The 23,572-nt window shown below is 40.6% G+C and overlaps 2 protein-coding genes across 8 annotated transcripts in view; one reads left to right on the top strand and one right to left on the bottom strand.

Moving 5' to 3' along the window:
- Positions 1–561: 561 nt before the first annotated feature.
- PRR14L (proline rich 14 like) lies at positions 562–18,709 on the bottom strand. The gene is made up of 9 exons (XM_050906508.1): positions 18,245–18,709; positions 16,602–16,683; positions 15,332–15,397; positions 9,601–13,072; positions 6,100–6,168; positions 5,154–5,322; positions 4,756–4,862; positions 3,671–3,742; positions 562–2,988 (listed from the first exon to the last, which is right to left on the bottom strand). Exons 1-9 carry the CDS (start codon positions 18,707–18,709, stop codon positions 2,712–2,714), a joined length of 4,779 nt encoding a protein of 1,592 aa, XP_050762465.1. The 3' UTR covers positions 562–2,711.
- Positions 18,710–20,588: 1,879 nt separating this feature from the next.
- Positions 20,589–23,572, top strand: part of DEPDC5 (DEP domain containing 5, GATOR1 subcomplex subunit) — a 49,224-nt gene continuing 46,240 nt past the window's right edge. For all 7 annotated transcript variants that reach the window (XM_050907007.1, XM_050907008.1, XM_050907011.1 and 4 more), the window contains exons 1-3: positions 20,589–20,624; positions 22,173–22,290; positions 23,030–23,117. In XM_050907007.1, the coding sequence (XP_050762964.1) occupies positions 22,233–22,290; positions 23,030–23,117 (146 nt within the window). In that variant the 5' untranslated portion in view covers positions 20,589–20,624; positions 22,173–22,232. The remainder of the gene's footprint in view (positions 20,625–22,172; positions 22,291–23,029; positions 23,118–23,572) is intronic.

A 23,572-nucleotide genomic window follows, 5' to 3' on the forward strand; every position in this document is an offset into this window, starting at 1 on the left:
GCTTTTGCACACCCATCACTCCCAGTGTACAAGCAGCAGCCACAAGGAACAAGGCTGTTCCATGAGTGCTGTAAACAGGAACAGAGGTGGGAAAGGAAAAAAAACCAAAGTGCACAAACATGACTGACATCTGTATGCTGGAGGGGGGGAAGAGTTGCTTTGTCTCAATTAGTTTACATCTCTATCATCGTACAAATACTAAATCAAAACAGAATAATGCTGTATATTTGGGTTTCCACAAACTAAGGTCTGGGACAAGCTAGGCAACTGTAACATCATTTTGTAACTCCTCCAATTATTGTAAACAAAAGAGAATTGAGTGTTTTCTTTGCTCTGCTCTCTCTACTGTAGCTATTAAAAAGAAAGCTAAGAAATGTTATTTCAAAGCAATCAGAAACAAGACAGAGCAGGGAAGCAGACAAAAAAAAAAAACCACCAACCCCCCCCCCCCCCAAACCCACAACCCAAAGGAAAAACCCAACACATTCCATGTTTTAAAGCACACAGAGGTCTGAACTTTGCCTGGAGCCAAGTTTCCTCCCTCCCCACCCATATCCTCGTTTCCTTAAAAACCCCCGGTAAGGTTACAGCTCAATTGTGTCACGGCACTAGAATCCTCCCATATTAATAGAAGGTGAATGAATGCTGTGTAACAATCCCATTCTATAGCATAAAACCATAAAAATATATATCTCACTCTTGCTACAGTTTCCAACCAGTCAATAATTGGGCTAATAAACCAGTATAGGGAAAGTTTAAAACATTTTTTAAAAGGCAGTCGACCTTTATTTTTTAGAGATTTCTTTTTATAAAAATAAAGAGGATCAATTATAATGTTCTACAGCAGCCCAGATAGGTTAACCAGACCTTGCTGCTGAAATAATATGTCAATATATTCAAAGTTTGCCTGCCTTGTTATTTTACCCTCAAAACCCAAACAACACTACTTTAAGTGTACACTCCTCTCTCTTCTTCAGCCTTCCTGATTAAAGATAATTCGCCTCCAAAACAAGAACGTAAACTTCTAGGAATCCCGGCACATAAGCTGGGAGCAAAACAAGCCCAGATTACACTTCTTTCAAGACTCAGGCACACACAGTGTAATAATCCTCTTCCATTTCTCTACTTTCAAAGCTCTGGAATTCAACAGGTTGCTTGTTAATTTTTAGTTTGTTGTTTGGTCAGTAACAGAAGTGGCAGAGCAAAAGAAGATAATGATGGTATTTTCAGTCCTGCATTTATTGGGACTTTATTAAGAATACCCACCCACTAGATATTTGCTCATTTTGAAGGTAAATAGAAACTCTATTATATGGGTAGGTAAATAAGAAAGTGCAAGTTTCAAGTGACAAGTGAAAGAAAGAACAGACTAATTAAATTTGAACATCCCAGCAACGACAGCTTTGCCTGAATAACTTCTATAGGCACTAAAGGACAGAAATTACCTGAACTGCAGCTAGCATTCATTTTGAATTATGCTTCAAGTAAGTTTAACAGAAGGTATCCCAGAAGGGAGCTCCCTTCTCTCAAAAGGTATAGCTGAGAAATTGCCCAGTGCTGCATCAGATAATTACAAGTGGCCTTACATAATGGGGAAAAAAAAAAAATTTCCACATGCTAGGAGGCTCTTTGTACAACACTAGCTATTATGTACAAGAGTGCTGTATGGAGAATATCTAATTATGAGCTACATGAATTGTAAATCTAAAATGGTAAAAAAACCCTCAAGATGGAAAAAAAAATTATTTTCTTGTTGGCATTAAAATCAAGTTGGTATTTTTAATGGAATTAAAATCACTTAAAAATGAGTCTCAAAGATTTTGCTGGTGTTCCCAGCACGCAGCAGCTCAGCTCAGTTAAATAAAAACCTCTCCTTATGTATCCTGCAGCTTAACATCTTCATGGGCTAATTATCTTTTCCTCTGGAGAAGAGGTTGGCATCAGCCAAGTAGGTAAAAACTCTACTATTTGGAAAAAATCAGTACTGTGCACAATTTTTTCTTAAAATATTACCTTTTTTTGAGCTCAATCATGTTAAAAGGTGTCCTCATGCAGCAAATAAAGAAACGTATACAAAGTGCAAGTTATTTAAAGTCTAGTTATGGGGCTAGAAGTGGGGCTTCTGCTGCCTGAAGCCAGGAAGGGCACAGAAACTCAGAAGGAACCTTCTAAGTAAACAGAAGGAAGAAACAACTGAAAGTAAACCCAGACAGCTACTTTTAATTATTAAAAAGTTAGTGGTATATCAAGAATGTGTTTGCTAGAATTCATCTTTATCAAACACGACATCTCTTCTGTCAGGTTGTTCAAAATAGCCATTACAGTAACAACAGCAGACTCAAATGTGCAAATGATCTGGAGTACAGAGTTCTAGCATCACTGAAGGTGCACTACTTCCTCCTTTACACTCCTACTCTACCGCCAAAAGGTGTTTAAACATAATTAAACATTAGCAGTAATTTCCAGAGGTTGGGGAAGGAATGGTAAATTGTGTGTGACTGTGTTACACTCAAACAGGGACCTAAAAGAATCCCTCCAATAGCATTTAAAAAAAAAAAAAATAGCACCTTGAAGAGGGCCACAGCCAAAAACTAATCGTCAGATATTAGAACAGAGTGGTAGAGTAATGTATGAAGAAGTCAGTAGATTTCTCCCACCAGGACTAAAATACTAAAGGAGCTGATTGGACCATTTTCAGCTAAATGGCTCCCTCAGATGCTAGAGGCCTGCTCCTGCTCAGCCTCCTTTGCAAAAAAGGCTTCAAGATCCATTAGCTTCTGACTCAGAAGAGCATCTAACTCTGCACTCTGTAGTGCAGCTTTTTTTGCTCGGGTGAAACTACCCACTGCTTTGATTTTGCTTCGTGTCTTCCTTTTCCGGGGAAGAGTAAAGTCCTGAAACTCTAGAATCCGCTTTCTCTTCTGCTGGCTGACAGAGATCAAGCGCCCGTTTTTCTCCTTGGGTTCTTCAAAGATTGTTTCCAAGCTCCTGGTAAAAGCAAAGGATAGAACTCATGAATACTCAAGAAGCAGTTAACCACCTTACAAGGACAGGGAGATTGCTGGATTTCATAATCCAAGTAAACACACTTCTAACTTTTACATTTTTACAGTCCCTCCACACCTCTTGTAATGTGTACATATCTACAGCTTACACCTCCTACAACTGCACATTACTACTAGCTAAATAATTTGTTATTGGTGCATAGACACTTGAATTTCTTTCTATCCATATTTCAGTTCAAAAGCACAATTATAGAATTTTGATTTTATAGAATAGATTTGAACGTTAAAAAAGGTAGCAGTCTTGATAATCATGCTATACTTGATGACAGGCAGTTATTCTTAGTATTTTAAAGAATATTTAGTTGCCTTTGAATTTTGAAAAAGTAAGTACTGTACTTGGATGGAGGCTAGAATGAGTAGATGGAAAAAAATATACAAATCCATACTTAAAAAGCTGCAAATTCTTAGTTCATATTCTATTTCACTGCTTTCCATCCAAATAGTAAAAGATCCTATTTTCGAATTAACTTTCTCTACCACTTTAAACTAGAGCAATTTTAAAAATTTATCTCCCTCTTAGCTTTTGGACACCTTTAATCTTCTCTCTCTCTCTGCCTAAGTAATTTACATTTATCTTAGTTTTCTCATTAGGAAGCAGAACCAACCTGGCTGGAGGAGGGGACTTATAGTTCTTGTTTGTGTAAATTTCTTCTAAACTAAATTCTTTCTTCTTAAGCCTGAAAAAGTAATGAACAAATCAATCAAGAAAGAAGAATTTCAAAACCACCTCTCTTCACAACAAGCAGATTTAGGAGAAACAAGTATGGTTTGTGTTCTATGCCTAAACGCTAACTAATTATGCTTTAACTAATTTGGGATAGGGAGGAATGAAAAATGAGGTCATTGAGTACCTAATTTCATACAGTGTTTTTATAAGGTCTGGGTCAAGACTTGCCATGTTCCTTCTAGCATTCTATGATGTTTTGAAATAATGATGCTCAGAAGAAGAAAGGGAAATCCCTTCACAGGTTGTGGAAGCTAAGAAAAGACTTACAGTTTAGCAGATTAGCATTTCATCTCTTGAGACTGATTTTAAAAGTTAGTTATTGACACTTAATTAGCAAGCTGATCCCTGAAGAAATACATTCCTTTGTCAAAGCTGGCACTTCTGTTTAAGACAGAAGTGAACAAAATACTAGACGACTGATTGGAAAAGCTTTATCAGTATCTGGCACTGTGATTACCCACATTTACACTGAACTAATGTTTCCCCAAGATCATATACCACAAACAAAGAAGGGACTGTGAAGAACCCCCACATAATTTACATCAATGGAACTTCCTAACAGATCACTTCATCTCACTGTGCATTGTAGAATGACGTATTTTCAATGTATGTTTATCAATATGAACTTCTTTCTTCTTTAGAAAAATCATTCCATTGCAGCTTAGTTTTTCACATTTTGCCTAAAACCCAGTCCGTAGTTCATATCCCATAGTCCTTTATTTATCCTTTCTCACTTGAAAAAAGTTATGTTCAAAGACCAACTTCTTTCTTCAGTCTTTTATACAGTTGATACAGCTGTGTCAATCTTTTCTTATAAAGGAAGCAAACATCAGACATCACTCAACTGGGAGTGTACAAAATAGTGGTGGTAAGAAAAGCATTTATTGAAATGAGATTATATTATTATGCAGGAAATGTAAGGAACAGAAGCTAGTATGAGTCCATTTAAAAGATAATGCTCACCTTTTTGGTTTGGGTAGTCCCATTGGAGTAAGGTTAGGGTCCGGCTTAGGAACAGTTTTCCTGATTCGGATCTGTGAGACTTTCTTTGGCCTCTTTTCTGGCTCAGTCTTAAGAAAGAACAAAGAAAAAGAAAAAAAAAAGTTAAAATCAAGGAAATAATGACCATGCTAGTCAACAGAATTCCCTTTTATGTTGACTATACGTTATCTATAGAATAAACAGTCCTCTCTGTTTTGCCACCTTCTTTCCACTTGAATACAAGAAAGAAGCAGCACAGACTAGGACTAGCAGCCTGTTTTCTCTCGTCTTTAACAGTTACTAGATAATATTCAGCAGCAGCAACTTCAAGTTCTGGGGAACCAAGAGTCTGAGATATCTAAAATCTAAAATTAACTCACTTCTTTCAGTTCTGTGTCATCTTGGGATCTAAGACAGGCTGGAACAGAAGCATCAGCTTCATCAAGGGCATGGATCTGGAGCTCAGATGCTGAAAGCCTGGGGGGAGATGGTGGTGATTCTGGAAGTGAGCAAGACTTTGGTAACGGAAGAGGGAATGAAGTTTCCAGACTGTAACAGAGGAAGATGGGAACATATGTAGATTAATACCCAATTTATGCTGCAACAGCATTCCATGCTCTCAGGTGATGTTCCTAAATCGCAATATGGGCACAAAATGCAATGCAGTTCACAGAAATTGCCCAAGTAAGTGAACACTTCCTCTGGTACGTGCATACAGTCAAAAACTGCTGCAGCTCACATTGATACTGAAACAAACTAAACTGCCAGTGTATTTGACCATGTAATTTTAAACCCTTCTTCTCCTTTTTGTATAGTTAAACAGTTTACAGCTGTATTTAGTAACTAGTGATAGAAAGTGATTAATCCTCCTTTTCTGCCAGCAAATTTAACACAACTATTAATTTAATACTTCTTGTTTACAGATAAATTTAAAAGACAGCTTTTATATCTGCCATCCCAACACTGAAAAAGAATAGAAGGAAGTTTCAGCACCTAATGTCCAGTTGCTCAGACAAAAAGAACGTATATCCAAGTAAGGAAACAAGCTTCTATAGTTTCACATATTCATTTCATAACAAGTGGCACAACATGGTTGAAAGTAACAGAATTGTTCTGTGCAATGATCTATGGGCTGTTTGCATTAATGCCCCTCCACACTTCTCCATTACATGATCCAGTCAGTTTACTTCACTAACATTTTAATCAGAAAGCTATTCTTGGAGTGAACTGCCAAAAGCTGAAAGCCAAAATGACATAAGCAATGTCTTTCTGAGAAAGCTTATGATTCCACTACTCAGAATAAATATCAAAGTCCAAGAGACTCACCATATCTCATGACCTGCAGTCTGTAGTGCTTCCATACTCTGTACAGGTAAGTGCGGTAACATGGCGTAACTGGTTCAAAAGAAGAATGAAAAAAAAAAAAACCAAAACAAAAAAAGACAGACAGAAATTAGGTCTACACTATAAAAAAGATGAGGGAAAAATTATTAGTATAAACTGGACTGTAAGAAAAAAAATGTTAATATCAGGAATGAGAATGAGAGACTAAAATGATAAAAGAGCAAGCCACATCTGCCATTTAGTCCACTAAATTTCACTGACTTCACTTAACTGCTTGTTAGGGAAATAGTCCTACTTTCACTTAAAAATGGTAGTGATGAGAAAAAGAAATAAAAGTACAGAAACAGAGGGAGACAGTATTAGTCTGAACGTTGTAATTATTTCTATGGAAGTCTACATTCCTCATTCAAAAACCCCAGTTTTTAAAATTAAAGTAACCAAAAACCTTGAAGGATTTGGCTACTAAATAAAAAGTGCATAGTGGCAACAGTAAAAAATGAAATGAAGGATTTCCATAAGATTAACTCCCTGTTGTCTCTAACTCCCACAATCTTACTTGAATATTCTTAATCGATTGGAATAACCAAAGGCCTTTTCATAAGGGTTGCTAATTACCATAATTCTGTGGCATAAAAGTCAGCACAGCAGCTCTAAATCCTTTAATATTAAGCTTTATTTTTGTGCCCACACTATTAATAGCAGGAAGAAAAATCAGTTCGGACAGCTTTTATTACATTAAACAGCAAATCTTATACTTGCTGTTCTCCCAAACTAACAGCTAAATGTACTTCACTGTTCTAAAGCAAAGAAGTTACAGCCAGACTGGAATGCTACAAAATAAATGAAAGCTAACCATGCTGGCAGCACAGATAAGTCCAAATATAAGGAGGTCAGAAAGACCCATTTCTCGTGTTTGTCGTTTAATATCAGAACTATAACATTTTGTTTCTCTCAATGTTCCACTCACTATCCCAACACTACTGGAACCTGTATCAATAGTGCATCAGAGTCCTCTGTGCTACAGGCAGAGCTTACTGTTTTATGCAATAATAATAATAAAAAACTACAGGGAGAGAAAAAAACCACCTTAGAAATTTTGAAGCCAAATGAGCATTAATTAGAAAAAAGATTTCACTTAAAGAATGCTTTATTACTGGCAGTGGAAGTGACAGAAGAAGATTTTTAGGCCGGAGAACTACTCTAGTTCCTTGTTTTCCTGGTTATTAAAAACACTAACTATGAATGAAATAATTTAAAGAGGACAAATCTCTTCCAGAAGAAAATGGCCTGCAGAGAACTTGGAGCCACTTTTTAATTTTTCTGATTTTTAACTATCTTAATCAAAACAGGCAAAGATTTTTGTCATACTGGGAGCTGAAAATGCTTTTATACTGCACCAAACATACTTCTTGTATTCATATACTAAACATTTATTTCATAGGAGATTTTTTTTGAGTACACACAAATTTAAGAGAGATTTACTGGATTATCCTTTTGTCACTGTTCCTGTTAATACCTTTAAAAAAGAAGAATTATTAGTTGATAAGAACAGGCTGTCAATCTTCAGCAAAATGGAATCTAAAATGGTGTTAAATATTTAAAATGTTAGGTTTTGTTCTTTATGTTGTTTTATAGCCAAACCTTTAATATTAATTTTTGCTTAACTGTTCTAGGAATAGAATTTATTTGCTGCACTTCTTTAAACTTCTGCAAACATTCTTTTCAATTCACTGCATGCTACAACTTCACTTTAAAGAAAATCTGAGTGGGGCAGAAGAATTAAGGCTACCTCATACACATATTTGTAAGGTATTTTAGAGAAAAAACAAACTGATTTTCAGACTATTTTAACTTTGAGTTATTTTTCACTTGAAGTGATAACGTTTGATTTGGCTTCTCTCCCTTTGGGATAAAGATCATTCATAGCAAAACATTTGGTTTTCAAATTACCCTTTACGTCAGGAATTAAATCCTCTTATACTTTAGCTAACTGGATATGCTGTAACAAGCTGCCTAGGAGTCTGTAGACTTAAGTATGGGAGAAAACACAAGAGTGTAAGTCAGCTCTGATCTCCCAGTCCAAGGATAACATGCCTCAACAATACAAAATAATAAATTCACCTCATACACAGAAGTAAATTTTAAAAAGGTGTTTGTTTTGTTTTTGAAGAATGGCAACAACGTCTTATTTTTAAGTTTAGTGCTCAAGCTGTAGTTTACTGGTATGATTACTTCCAGAGTACTAATCTGTACACTAGAAAATTCAGCCTGATATATTGACTCATATGGAATGAAAAGGAATGCAGGTCCAATAGAATGTGCTGCGATGTTGTCTCTATGCTATTATTCAACTTCATTCTTTTAGTGCAGACAACTCCCATAATGGAGTAGTACTTTTGTAAGCTCACTCACACCTTTGGTAGACAGAATTTATGCTAACAAGTGATAAACTTTTAGGCATGTTATCCATTTATACAAAGCAAAATGCAGCATTAGTTATCTGGCAAGATTTTTGGTTATACCTATGTCAAGCTATGACATAAGATAAGCCAAATTCAACAGTTCTCTAGAGACTGCCATATTAAACAAAAGAATTAATCAAATGGACTTTTCTACAGTGCTCATGAGCCTATACTCTGTCCAGGAATCTCAAGACTATAAAATCAGAGACTAAACTGCCTCATGTCACTGAGGCATGAAGGGCAAAATCTTTGCTCAAGTGCATGCAAAAATCCTGTAACAGAGCTAGGAACCTCTTCTCTCATTCTGTTTCTTAGTAAAAAGATCTCAAATGCCTATAGCAAAGTTAAATTAAATATGCAGAGTACATGTCAGTCCTCTTCCTATTCATAACGAGAATGACACACACACAAAAATTCATTACCAACCTGAACTGGAGCTACACTTGCTTGTGCCAACGATACATCGGGCACATACTATCAAAAGGCATAGCATACATAAAGAGGTTTCAATTAGCATAGAACAGTCATGGAATACAATTAAAAATTTAACTGAACGCCACCCCCCGCCCCTTAGGATTCTTCCTAATCCGATATTGAGCATTTTACAGTGGTTCCAAGTGGCACTTGTGGCTCAGACCTCTGAAAAAAACTTTCCTACCTCAGAAATCCAGTTGTTCTGCAGTCACTCTGAATAGACCTAATGAAGTAGCTCACCTTTCTGCATTATATATTCTGATGCATGGTGTGTATATTTTGCAAGGGAGAAGAAAATAGAGTTAGCCATTCTGCCAAAACAGGACAGTATTAAAGAAGTGAAGGCAAATATATTTAAATTCAGCTAACAGACTGTTCCGTTGGGAAGAATCTTCCATGTTGAGCCATTTTTGGAGCAGAACGTGTAGATTTGGAACAGGGGAAACTGACCCTCCAATGCAAGCTGCAATTACCCTCTCCCTCCCAAAAAGGAGCAAGTACATACCCTATACATATTTAATCTCAGAAATAAGTTGATGGGTTTTACCTGTTCTTGATGCCCACACTTGGCTGCCACTTGCAGTGATTGGAATGGAGAGGAGTGATTTCGGAGGGACAGGCAGAAGGACCATGCTGACTCCATATGGATAGTACCCTGCCCAACGAGTATGGCAATGAAGAGACGAGGTCATCTGATACAGAAGTTGGATACCTTGTCCCTTTCAAACCCTGTGCGAATTGTGATATAAATAGTCTCTGGATGGTAGGAATATGACTGGTTAAGTTTCTTCTTCTCGTCCAAATCCTGTAACATCCAGGGGAAGAAAGTGCTAACACTGTGTGAAGGCCAAGCATGGAGCAACCTCCTCTTCTTTCAGCTACGGCATTTCTTCCACGGTCAGGATGAAGGGCAACAGCCCTTGGGGTTGTTACAGAGAGAGAGGAATGCAACTCATTTAGACTGGAATCTTCCTTGAAAGCTGTTGTATCTAAACAGCTCTGAGACAGGAGAAAAGAGAAAGTCCACTTTGAAGGCGGTGCTGGCCTTTCTCCCAAAACTGGTCTGTGATGTACCGAGTGCTGGGATGTAATCCCTGTGAGGTCTGTCACAGGACTAGAGTCCAATTTTATGTGAAAAGAAATTGGGAAAACTGGGGTATCGAAGAAAGAGGTTGGAGGCTTGTGGCTGAAGTCTGAAAAAAATATTTTGGTAGATTCTACAGGATAAAGTGCCAAAGGCTGAAAGCTGAACATCTTGGTGCACCAACTGTCAGCCCAGCGTGAGTGTAAGTTTCTGTTAATGCAAGAAAAGGCTTCCAATAGATTTTTAGATCTACGTTGGCTGTACCTCTCACCCATGGGAAGAATTTCAGAAGAATGTGGCAGAGGTTCTAAGTCATGGATGCTTTTGGCAGGTGCCAGGAGTTTGCTAGCCATTGCAGACAGCTTGCTCAACAATGCTGGTTCTTTGGTACATTTTCTAAATTTCAAGCTGTTCAACAAACTGCACCTCTTGGCCCTCTGCCTTGGCATATGCACAAATCTCATGGCTGTTTCCATTTCCATTGTCGCTGGTTTACATGGAAGGTACAAAGATTTGAGAAGTGTGTTGTCCTGCTTAGGGAATATTTCCGGGGGAATCTCAAAAAAAGGTGAACTTTTAATTTTTTTGCTTCTTCTTACAGTTTTTAGCTGATATGATGTGGGAACTTTTTTGCATGTCCTTCCAGGCTGTCTTTTTAATGGAATAGGTCCTCTTAGTTTATTTGTAGTTCCAAAGGCACCAGGGATTCCATCATACCCTAAATTAAGGTTCAGGTTTTCCATTTCTGAATCCTGAGTCTTCAAAAGCTGTGAACTAATAATATCTGTGGTAGTCTTTGGCCTTTTGACTTCTTGTAAAGTGCTACATAGTTTACTTTCACTGCTTCTGACAGCAAAAATCTCCTCTGAAGGACCTTCAAACTTCATATTTCTTGATGTCACCAACTCATTTGAAGAGCTGCATAAGAGTTCAGAACTGTGCAACATACTTGGTTGCAGTGTGATTTTTGCTTTCTCTTGATATTCTGACTTCTGTTCTTGTTGTGCCTTGTCTGACAGATGTACTTCCATCTTCTCATACTTCTTTTTTCGTTTAAGTACCTGACATTTCTCTATTTGACCAAGTCTCTCTGAACCTAAAGCCTCATTTTCCTTGCAAACTGAATGAGTTGGTATAGTGTCCTGGCCTTCTGTAATCTCCTTTACATTATCTTTGCTCCGTGCATTTAATTTGTAAGGCACACATACTTCACTGCAAACAACATAGTTTGGGGATGATTCTTTGCAACTGTTTGATAGTATACTCATACGTGGATAAAATGTGGGTATTGTATTATACTGCAATTCTGGTGAAGTTTCTGCCTCAGACGCATCTTCAGCTTGACAATCATGCACAGTTTCTGAAAGTAGACTGGCACCTGCTAAGTTTGTGAGCTCTGTATCATTTTTTCTTTCTTTTGAAACATTCTTTAGGTTAGATCTTGGGACTTCTGCCAAAACTTTCCCATAATTCTCAGTACTGAGAGGGACTATTTTGCTACCAGACTCTTTTGAATCTTCTAACAAGACCCATAGACAATCTTCTCCATCAAGAAAAGAATCTATGGGCAACTTTTTCCTAGGGGCTACTTCTCTTCCCGTTTTCTCTTCTACACATGTATTCTTAAACTCCTCTCCACAGTGAGTACTTTTTGGTGAGGTCACATCCATGTCTTTTACAGTTAGCATGCTATGCCCCTCATCTCTCAGACTTTCTTTGCTGTGTGCACAAATGCTTGAGCTTTTTGCACCATTCAGAAAGCTAGCTGCCGTTTCATTCTCTGAAGATGGAATCTCAGTATTGCTGGCTTTTCTCTTAACGGACATGGTTACGGAAAGAGGTTTTGTCACTGAAGAATCTTTGCTAAAAACTTCGGCTGAAGATGCATCACGATTATCTATGTGTGTATTCTCAGATGGCACACACAGCTTTTCTTCCTCAGGCAGAGAGATTCCCAAGTTCAGAGCTGACGGTGTTTCTGAATCCACCTGAGTCTCATTAAAAGATTCTTGGATGTCAAACTTTCCGAAATGGGATGGACCAATACCCTTTTGAGCATCAGTTTCTTTACCAGGCTCAAATGTTAACTGCGGGCAAGAGTTATTTAAGATAGATTTTATTCTCAGACTTTTGTTTTCTGTCTCTGAAAGCACATTCGTATTTTCTGGCTTATATGACAGACTCCCATGAATTGATGAGAAGGGCAAAAATTGGGCACTAACTGTATTCTCCTGGTCCTCCACCAACCGCTTCATCTTTGGCAAAGATTGCTGCATTTTGTTTCCTGCAAACACTAGCTCTGCTTTCTCTTTTGCACATTTGATAAAGCAAGCATGCTGTGAGCAATGTGATTTGCTATCAGCAGAACTTTCTTCAAGAGTTCCTTTATCTTCTCTTTCACATCTGTTCTCATGTTCTTTTAGTTTGATTGTCTCCTCTCCAATTAGATCACTGATGAAGCCCATGTATCCTGAACAGTCTTCATTTCTCACACCATTTGAAGAGTCCAAATCCACTACATTCTCTTTTAGAGTTCCTTGAAAACTGTCTTCTCGTGCATATTTCTGAGCTAATGGAGGCAGGTCATCACCTGTTTTTAACAGTGTCTCTTCACTTTGACTAGAGCCAATTGATATTTTGGTTTCTTCCACAGAAGTAGCCATAGTTTGTAAGCCCGTGTTTGGTTGTTTGTTTAAACTTTCTAAATGTTGCTTGCTGCCTGGAACTGGGCCATCAAACTCACTCTGACATGCAAGACACTGATTTTCCACTGGCCGAAGGGTCTTTTCTGCTTGGCTAGCATGTCGTGTTTGAATATTCACGTTGTTCAGTAACGGACATGTATCACAGATTAAAGTGCTACAATCAGAGGGATTAGCTGGGAGCGATGACACTTCTTTCTTCTCATACATGCCTAGTTCTCTCTTCTTTGGGCCTAATGGAGAGTTGCAAAATCCAAAATTAGGAACACAGGTTTTTCTGTTCAAATATCTGACTAATAGCTGTTCACTAGTCTTACTTCTCTGATTGCCTTCAGGAGCCTTTGGAGAATTCACAGTTCTTATTTTATCAAATTCGTCTGTGTGAAGAGCACACATGCCGATTTGTTCTTTTGCCTCATCTCTGTCACAAACAATTCCACTGCCATCTGTTACTTTACAAAGATCAAATTGTTTCACAACCTCCATATTCTTATTTGAAATCTCATCTCTTACCAAGGTAGCAATAGACTTCTCTGCAGTATAAGCTGAGCAAAACATGTTTTTTGCTGTGGAAATGTCATTTATCCCATGCAGATCTATACCTCTGTTGCCCCAGTCATCTTCACAAGGAAGAGATCCACATGCCAAAGGGAAGTGTGCTTCTGGAAAGATGACTGCCTTTTTACTATTATATCCAGCTGAAGCTTCTCCTTCCAAACTATCATTTTCTTCAATCTTCTTATCAACCTCACCATTGAAAGAATGACTGTTTGGAAGAACATCATCTACACACGTACTCCCTGATAAAATACAGGAAGTACTGGCAGCTGTACATTGGTCTTTTATATTTCGGTTATTACAATTCCATGTGTCACTATGTTCATTTTCTAAATCAGTGACCACACTCTCTCTATTTACCGCTGAAGACTTCATGTTCTTTTGGGAAATTTTGCTTGTCATATTAGGGTTATCAAAAGTCCTGGAACTTACTGAAGACTTGAATTTGTCTTTATGAAGCACAATTTCAGTGACTTGTTCCCCTGTTGTTCCAGAAACACCAACTGATTCTTTTCCAGACAGACTATCCTGAGCCTTGTCCCTGCTTGCAACTTCATTAGCAGCACAAGGAGGACACTCATTATGATGAGGTTCTCTTGATTTTTGTGCAACAGGAGGTAGAGTTACATTTAGTGTATAAATCAAATTAGTTTCTTTGCCAGTGGACAAACAGTCATTACTATTAGCTTCTGTAGCTTCAAATAAACTCTCAGCCAACTCTTCTGATGTTGTATTACTCTCAGATTCCTTTTCAAGCAGTTGTGCCTTAGGTGGACCTTTTTCTAGCTTGGTACTAAGATCCAGACAGCTGTGGCTACTGAGAGGAGAAATTTTACTGGAGGTATTATAAAAGCTTATGTCTGTCTGTCCAACTCCATGGGAAGCAGTGTTGCTTGTCTCCATCAATAGACTATTTTCTTTTATATCATCCTTGCACAGATCACTGACAGAGAGCTGCCACTGGTGCTTTTTCAACTTATCACCTTCTGATGGGACCATTTTAAATTTTTCTTTTGAGAACTCCTCAGGAGGTGAAGCAACAGAACTAAAAACTGAAGAATGACAATGCTCAGAATTAGCACCTTCTTGAGCTTCAGGCCAGCTACGAACTTCAACGTTATTTCCCACAGCAATTTTTCTCTGGGCGTCAGTAGCCTCTTCAAATTCAGAGCTGTACGATTTACCTGTACTAGCACTTACTTCCCTATGATCAATTTTAGCACTAGATAATCCTTTGCTCCTTACCACTGAGATTTGCTCTCCTGGTACTGATGTGGAGGTTCGATTTTCTACAAACCCAGTTCCACAATCATAATGAGTCTGACTTTCGATGTTTTGGGGAAGATAATTTCTGGGGGTTTCATTGATAATTCCATGGACTGCAGTACTATTGCTTTCTAGTGGCATATTTCTAAAGTCCAGATAACAGGTGCTTTTCAGAACCGAACATAAAACTTCAGAACTTTTTGTGGAGAGTGTTCTACAGCTTTCTACTGATGACAACCTATGAGGTTCATTATGGCTAGGTACAGGACCAGTACAGAAGTCATGAGCATTGTTTTCTTCATCCTGCTGATAAGTCTGGCAATTAGCAAGTGATGTACTGAATTCATTAACAGGATTTTGTCTGGGTAACTTTTCCTCTCTAGTCTCCAAAATAGATACAACATTACCCCCTGTTCTCAATGGCATGGCAGTAGGGGCTTTCAACCCATTATTTTCATTTGTTTCTTGTGGATGCTCTGTGGCTGATTCAACGTCCGTAACTTTTAAAGGCTCTAAAAAATCTAACGTGCTGGTTTCTGAAACCCCAGCTCTGGCCATGACTGTGTCTACGTCTGGGCATTCACTGTTCTCAGGTGGAAGACCTTTACTCACTCTGTCATTCCTGTATCCTGCTTTACTAAATATCCTAGTCCCATCAGCCTTCATACCTTGTACTTCTTCAGTGAGCTTTGGCAGAGTTTCAGCTGTCACTTGAACATTTGCTTCGTTTTCTTCTGCATAAGAAAAAATACAGCAAATCAGAACCATATACTAAATTTAGAAGGCATTCAGCTTACTAAGTTCCTTTTGTCAGTTACCAAAATGTTTTTAAAAGTGAGAATTGATGCTAGCAATTCTACTACAAGCCTTTAAAAGAAAAAACAAACTACCCCACCACAAACCTAAGGTAACAAATGCAATCCTTTTCAATACAGACATTCCCCATGAGCAGCAGGCATCCAAAGACCTGTGTTTTTCAGATTCCTCTAATATCAAGCCAGGTGCAATGCAGGTCCTAGAACTCAATAGATATGAAGTCATGGCCAACATCGTAATGCTTATTTGTAACATCAAGGCTCAACACAGCTGGGTACTTTTATCTGCTCTATCCTAGAAATATGGCTGTGCATTTAGCGGCCATTTCCATTTCTTCTTCCTTGAAGACGTTTTTGTCAGTAAGTCATCCATAGGAAGACAATGCATCTCTCATTCTGTCCAAGCAATTATGATTATTAATAAACTTTTTTGTAAAATGACAAAGAAGGTGCTAATTAAGAAAATTACAGTTACTGTAGAATATCTTTGTATTCAAAACTTTACAGGGAACATATTTGCTCAGACTTCTGCAGATCTTTTTCATATTTTCTACTAAGGACCAAAACTAGATGGCATTCTTCAACTAAGTATAAGTTTTGGCTATGAGAGCACAGAGGGAGAAAGAAAATAACTACTAGATACAGGCAAAGTGACCAAAGTATTTGGAGCTAGAAGATTACGGATCATAATGAAATGAAGAATTAGTTTTGTTGTCCTCTTCCTTTGGATTCTGCACTTTTATTTTTTAAAACATTAGAAAATGAATGAGTCATACTTTTTCATATCTTTGCTATTACTGCTCTCATATAATCCAGCTTTGAAACAAAAGGAAATGCAAAACATCTGCTATTAACAACACCTTCTGCTTTGGGGTAAATAAGTATTTGAATTAAATAACTAAAACACGTCTTGTACATAAAAGGTCTTCAGGAAAGTACACATGCTGTCAGGAGAAAGCAGAGGATGAAGTTTTCATATTGTTCCAGCTATGCAGGGTAATAGTTTCTACTGTAAAGCAAAATAAACAAGCTATCCCACAATCACTCATCAATTTTAAATCAACAAAAAGTAACCTGGGAGAGAAGCAGGGGATAGATAGGGATGTACAACTAAAATACGCACCTGTGTTCTTCAGAGATCCTGCTATTTCAGTGCAAGAGGTTCTCGAAGACTTCACCTCATGCTGGTTTAAGTGAGGGTCCTCCTGAAACAAGACAGAAATATCAGTGGAGATCGATTGATTTTCTGAAACATTTAGCATGTTTCAGGGACTGTACCTGCTCAGCTAGGTTACTTCTGAATAAGAAAACCACCAAGAAATGTCAGAACATATCAGCCCCTGCACAGAGGCAGCCTTACATTGCAAGTGGTTCACACAAGCACTTGTCATTCCCTTCTGATCCTATCAATCACTGTCATCTCACCATTAAACAATGATGCATCCAGACAAGATTTGTATTTAGCAGCAATGAAGTCTTGCGACGCAAGCAGCTAAAACGCAAATGGCTGAAAACGCAAATTGTCGCAAATTTGAATCAGAAGAATAATCCAGTCTCCAAGACTATCTCACATCCTCAAACCATTACTGTGTACCTCTGGTAAGGTGCATGGACTTTCTGATCTTTATCAGAACTTGCCTTCTACCACTCCTTCCCTTGGCTCAGAAACACAAACCCAGGAACCGACGACCTAGGTCTACTTGCAAAAATCCCCAAGCCAAACCAAACCAAACCAAGACCCCACAACCAATCCACCTGCATTTTGAAATATGTGAAAATTCATCTTGGAAAACTGAATGACTACGGAAAATTTAATGAACTTTATTTTCACAAACTTTCAAAAAAGTCAAACAGACATCATAATCCAGAGTTAAAACCACAAAGTATTTTAGTATTATGCAACATCCAGTAATTAGTGTAAAACAAGCACCTATGCACCTTATCCAGGTATTTCCTGGCTGGTATGTGTTCAGTCACAATACTTTTTTTTCTCCCCTATGTTCTTTTGGTGTGCGTGAAAACTATTTACAAACCAAAGAAAACTGATCAAGGAAGTCACTAAAAATCTGAATTTTTAAATAGAGAGTTTTGTGACTCTTCAGTTTTTAATAGAATATTCTTTGGCACATTTTTCAGCAGCCTTTGCCTAGAAATAACATTTTTATCATCAGGGTTTGCTAGAGGGGAGGAAAAAAAAAAGCTATGACCATGTGAGTGTCTTGTTTTAAAAGAGGAAACTAACAGTGATTTCCTCTCTAATTACAAACAGTAATTCTAAAAATGAAGAATAACCTTTTTTTTTTAGATTAAAAACTGAAACACTAAACTGAAGCCCCCTGTAGCATTATAATACTATTACCCGACCGAAATAACTATTATTTAGTGGTTAGTACCTTGACTGGGGATGATGGTACCGGTAGAATATGCTGTACCCACAAAACATGGATACTGGGCAAGGAGCTTTTAAAATTGTTTCTCTTCTCCTTTTTAGTCACCAGTCAGTTTTGTTCTTCGTTCTGTTACATACCTGCCTCACACCATTCCAACAGTATTTAAGAAAGTGAAAAGCTTGATATTTTAAAATACGGCTGGTCTACTGAAGTATAGTCTAATTTTTCACTGGACCCATGATAATCCAAATAATGACACACAGGCCAGAAGACACAAATAAGAAACAGGAAACCACATGGGGAAAGTCCTCTGCCTAGTCACTCTAACCCTAAATTCAAAGTATCACGCAGGGATGAATTTTTACAATTCGCTTACTTGTTTTGACCAACTTTCCCCAGGAGTTAAAGCACAGCATTCAGCATGATATTCCTCAGCACCCTGTGCCTCTTCGTCTTCTTTCTGGTATCCATCACTAGAACAGTCTAGTTTCCTAAAGTTTCTTTTTTTGTTTTTTTCATCCTCTTCAAGGTCTCCAGCCTCTAGTAATTCTTCAGTGGGGGATTCTGCTGGCCCATGAGAAATCACCTTGAGCATATCACCCAAATCCTCTGTCTTCTGGCAAAAGTTTTCTACTCCAGAAGTCCGATGATGCTCAGCTGACAGACTGTCACTGTGTGCTAGCACAGGCGTTGATACGTCAGATTTTGCATCTAATCCAACATGAGGCTCCGATACAGCCATAAGTTCAGTGGAGATGCTCTCTGGCAGTCCAGTGTACAATTCCTCTATTACAGCAGACACAGAAGAATCAAGGAGAGATTCCACCCCAGATGATAGCATCAGGGCAGTTGAAGATCGGTTGTCCTGAGCTTTTCACAGTTTACCCTAAAAATAAAAGCAATGTTAAACCAATGTATGCAGGAGCAATCTCTAGATTAAAAGGAAAAGCTTCATTCTTCAAGATTCAAGCATATATGTTTAAGAAAGATACTTCCAAATAATTTTTTAAGAAAGGAGCTGAGAAACGTTTGAGTATCTAAGCAAATGCTTCATTAACAAAAGAAGAGAGTATGGACAAATAGATATTCCCAAGCCTCATTTTTACATTCAAACGTCTCCCTGCAGATATAACGTCATCTTCTGGAAAACCTGAAAAGAGACTATAAAGCAAATCGCTAGGGCTTGTATTAGACATCCTACCCCTTAGCTAAAACTAAAGCATCATTTGTTTTCCTGTGATTTTCTTAAGTTTCTAATGTTTGGAAAAAACCTCAACTTTTCTTTGTATGTTTTCTGCCTCGAAGGATGACTTTCTAAGACATCATCCATCATACACTGTGCCTCGTAGCTTCTCTCATATAAGCACCTGACACGCTGTACGTAGGATGCATTGTGCCAGCACTGCTTTTCCACACAGCCCTGCTACCGGTGTTGGGATCCTCCTCAGCCCAGAATTAAACACGCTGCTCCCCGGCAGCCTGCTTTGCCAGCGAGAGCACACAGCAGCGCGCACATCACAGTGGAGAGGAGTTCCGACTGATCTGACACAAGCGCTGTCGGCATAACGAAAACCCCGATGTGAAAACGCTACAATCCAATCGCTCCTGAAGACACATGCATAAACGGGAATGGGCTAAGCCAGGTTTTTACAGAAGCATCAGTTACTCAGTTTACAAAAACACGGGCTTATTAGTCAAGCGTTGATCTCCCTGCTTCTTAAGCAAAACCAGTCTATAAAGAAACAGGCTTCACTTGCACCAGCCTTACGGGAATACACGAGGCCAATTGTCTTCAGGAAACGATCACCTTTCTAGCGATACCGACCAGTTCCAGCTATGGTGCGGGCCGCCCCGCACTGCGGGAGCGCCGGCTGCGGGCAGGGCCGGGAGCGCTCCTTTGTTCGAAGCGCCGCAGCAGCGCGGACAGACTGAGCCCCGAACCCTTCTCCTTCTTTCGAGGCAGAAGCCCCGGCTTCGACCCTGGACAGCGGCGGCCCGACCCAAGGCGAGATCTGCTACGCCCGTCCCCGGTGGTCTGCACCCGCCCCGAGGCAGCGCACCGGAGGAGGCCGCCGCTCTCGGTAATTATGCAACGGCCGGTGCCTCCCCCGGTGCCGGCACGGAGCGGGCTCGGCCCCGCAGAGCCCCCGCCGCGCCCGGCTAGGGCAGGGCAGGGCAGGGCAGGCCCCCCGGCAGCCACTCGCCCCCCGCCCCGCCTCGCCGGGGGCGCCGCTGCCCACTCCCAGCCGCGGCGGGGAGACCCCTCGCTCCGCAGCCCGACGGCGGCAGCGGTCCGCGATCCCGCAGAGCCCCGCGCTCCGCTCCCGTTACCTCCGCGGCAGCGGCCGCCGGCCCCGCTCCTGCCCGCACCGCCGTGCCGTGCCGTGCCGTGCCGCCCGCCCCCTCCCCGGTCACATCACTTCCTCATCCGGGCCCGCCGCCCGCTCGCTCGCTCGGGCCGCGCGCCCGGCCCAGGCGGCCGTTGACTGTGGCCCCGCCCCCGCCAACGGCCGCTCCGCCCCGCCCCCGGTGCCCGCGCCAGGCCCGCCCCTCCGCAGGGGCCCCGCCCGCCGTGCCGCGGTGGGAGTGTCCCGGCGCGGCCTGTTCCTTCCCACCCGTCTCGGTGGTGGGTGTCATGTGACGCGCGCGTGCCGGCCCGGCGGCCCCGGATGCGGAAGTGGCGAGCGCTGCTCGAGGGGCCTCGTCGGGACAGTGCCGCTGCGGCCGGCCGCCGGCGGGGGACACGGGACCGGGAGGTCAGGGCCCCGCGCTCGTCCCTCGCCCCGCTCCGCGGCCGCTGGAAGGGGAGGGCCTGCGCTCAGGCCTGCCGCAGGAAGGCTGGCCCTGGCGGCGCTGCTATGGGGCTGGCTCGTCCCGCGGCGGCCGGCCCTGCGCGTTGAGGCGTCCGAGCTCCCTCCGCGCCCGGGCTGCGCGGTGCCCCCCGCTCTCCTTCCCCTGGGGCTGCCGGGGCTCTGGCGGGGGCCGCCGCGCTGCTCGCTCTGCGGTCCCGCCCCCGTTGAGGGTAGCGGCCCCCGCCGGGCCCCGCTGCTGCCAGACCGCCCCTAGCAGCTGCCCCGGGCGAGAAACTCGGGCGTCTTGCTTTACTCCTCTAACTCATTTCAGAAATGTGCAACTGAAGAAACGCAGGCGTTTCCATAGCTGGGTTAATGACCGTAAGCATGGGAGCTGGCTGTAAATGCATCGGGTTTATTCACTCTCTCCGTTTCACCCATGCGGGGCAGTACGCTGCCGGCATTGCTTACCTGTGGTGTCCTCGGTGCGAGTCTTGCCGTCACACGCTGCAGCCGAGTGTCTGTTTCTTCCAGACTCACATCAATTCCAACTCTGAAGGCTTTATAGAGTTTATTTTAACAAACTTTGGATGTGCGGTTTTTTCCCATCGTGCCTTTGTAGCTCGGTGATTGAATCGACTTTCTGAAAAGCACATCTGCAAGCTCAATACTGTGGTCTATTTGAAAGGCATACTTTTAAGTTCCTCTGTGTTTTGATTTGGTGTAGGAGTACAGTTATAACTAGAAGAGCTTATATTTTAATTTAATAATGTGGCTATAGTTTTATGAAGAAAACCTTATTCATACTGATAATTTCCAGTTTAAATGCGCTTCTAAAAAGAGTAAATTGTAAAAGTAAAGGTCCTCCTTCGAAATACCCTTTATTTTAAATGAAAGCGGCAGGAAGAAAAAAAGCGGTGGTTGATGCACTTAAAGTAATGCAAACCAGTGCCTCAAATGTTTGCTTGGCCCTGTACCTCTGTAGCGCTGCCCTCTGCTGAGTACAGCTCTGCTGAGTACAGCTCTGCTGAGTACAGCTCTGCTGAGTACAGCTCTGCTGAGTACAGCTCTGCTGAGTACAGCTCTGCTGAGTACAGCTCTGCTGTGTTGGTGTGCAATCATCCGGTTGTGGATTCCAGCATCTTTGAGAGACCTAGAAAAAGACGTGTGAAAGAGAGGGAATGACAAAACCAGAAGATATAATTGGCAGCGGGCATAACTCTATATAAAACAAATTCGTTTTAATGCATTTAATGCAAGGTTCAGAATTTATCCTTGAAATATAAAAGATACGATTTTAGAGAGCGGTACTAGCTCTCTGACAGGAGTGCTAGTAGAAGAGGTCGTTACTAAACTTTTAGCCTGACATTTATTAAACTTTGTAAGGTACCTGCCTTTCAGGTGTGGCATTCTTGGCTGTGTGGTTGTACAACATCCTTTGTTCACACACAGAGTATAAAGAATGGTTTTGTAATGACAAGAGATCTGTGTTTGCTTTCATTTCCATATTAGATACGCAAGATGTCTTCAACTGTTTTTACTCAAAGCAGCTGAGAAGAACTGGAATTCAAGATGAGAACCAACAAGGTGTACAAGCTCGTCATACATAAGAAGGGTTTTGGAGGCAGTGGTCAGTATCTCCTGGTCCGTAACAGTGAGACCAGTACTCACTTAATTGAAAGCAATTAACTGATTTGTTGATCTTTTTAACAAAACAGTGAAGATGGAACTTTGATGTAACAAGCAGTCTTACCAGCCAGAGTTTGGAAAGCTCTTTTTCAATAGCAAGATACAGCAGAATAAAATTGCATTTGTTGGAACAGAACGAGATTGCACCTATAAAATAAAATTGCTTTATTCTAACTGTTCCCCTTTTGTTGCATCCCTTTTAACATTGTATTTCAGTCGCCCTAACAAGTGACGGGCATGTCAGTGACTTATGACTGCGTGTAGCTGTGTTTCTCTGTACTAAGAACAATGTCATTTATTTGATTGCTCCCTACTTGTAGACTTACAGCATGTTAATAAATCTTGTTAAGATTCTATAGCTATCTACTTTCCTGCTGGTGTTTGTTATATGAAAAATACAAAAGGTGATTCTACTTGCCTAATTAAGGCACACTCTTTTGCTGAACAAATCTTTTGTGAAAGTTCTGTGATTTGAAAGAAAAGTTTTTGCCCACAAGAATGGCCAGACTGAAGTGGCTGGTTAGGGGCACTGTCATGTAGTGAATGGAATGCCTTGCTGACCTGTTAATCCTGGGCTAGTGTATTCATGTGGAGTAAGCTATTGCATGTGAACATGCAAGCATCTGCGTTTGGTATATGTCTGTTCACTGCAGTTTTCCTTGTTCATTTATGTCTTGTAGATGATGAACTGGTGGTGAATCCTAAAGTATTTCTTCAAATCAAGCTGGGAGATGTTGTGGAAATTGCACATCCCAATGATGAATACAGGTGAATTCTCTCTTTGCTGATATCAGTCAGGTGTGGTTAGAGCACTGAAGGGGCATGTTCATGTGCAGCAGCCTCTAGAGTGAGAGGCTCTTAGAGCTGATATAACTTTGCTTCAGGATGCTGCCATGTTTTTTTTCTGCCTGAAGAAAAGTAAAGGGGATAACTATAGCAGGAGCTCTTCCTTAAAGTTTATGGAATTCTTTGTGTTTGGTGTTAGTTTGCTGACCTTTCATAGGGCAAGTAGCACCTGAATATAGAATGTACAATGTCTTTGTCCTCTTCATAGAGCTGCTGTTACCTAATGATTATTCTTCCATCCTATAGTATATCCTAGGCAAGATTAAAACTTCCTGGTCAGCTACAAAAACATAAACCTTCTTATATGAAGCTGTTCATCCTGCAGCCCATATCTGAAAAGCAACAGTATACTTGTATGAGGTTCTGAGAAGTTCCTG

The sequence above is a fragment of the Gymnogyps californianus genome, chromosome 16, assembly GCF_018139145.2.
Source record: "Gymnogyps californianus isolate 813 chromosome 16, ASM1813914v2, whole genome shotgun sequence".
NCBI lineage: Eukaryota > Metazoa > Chordata > Aves > Accipitriformes > Cathartidae > Gymnogyps > Gymnogyps californianus.

What these genes read in the sequence shown, in the direction of transcription:
- PRR14L (XM_050906508.1), bottom strand. Translation starts at nt 18,709, where the DNA reads ATGCTATCATCTGGGGTGGAATCTCTCCTTGATTCTTCTGTGTCTGCT. An exon ending in GGGAAAGTTGGTCAAAACAA is followed by an intron (nt 16,684 to 18,244) that starts GTAAGCGAATTG and finishes GTCTTGTTTCAG; the next exon opens with GAGGACCCTCACTTAAACCA. An exon ending in ATGACACAGAACTGAAAGAA is followed by an intron (nt 4,863 to 5,153) that starts GTGAGTTAATTT and finishes TTCTTTCTTAAG; the next exon opens with ACTGAGCCAGAAAAGAGGCC.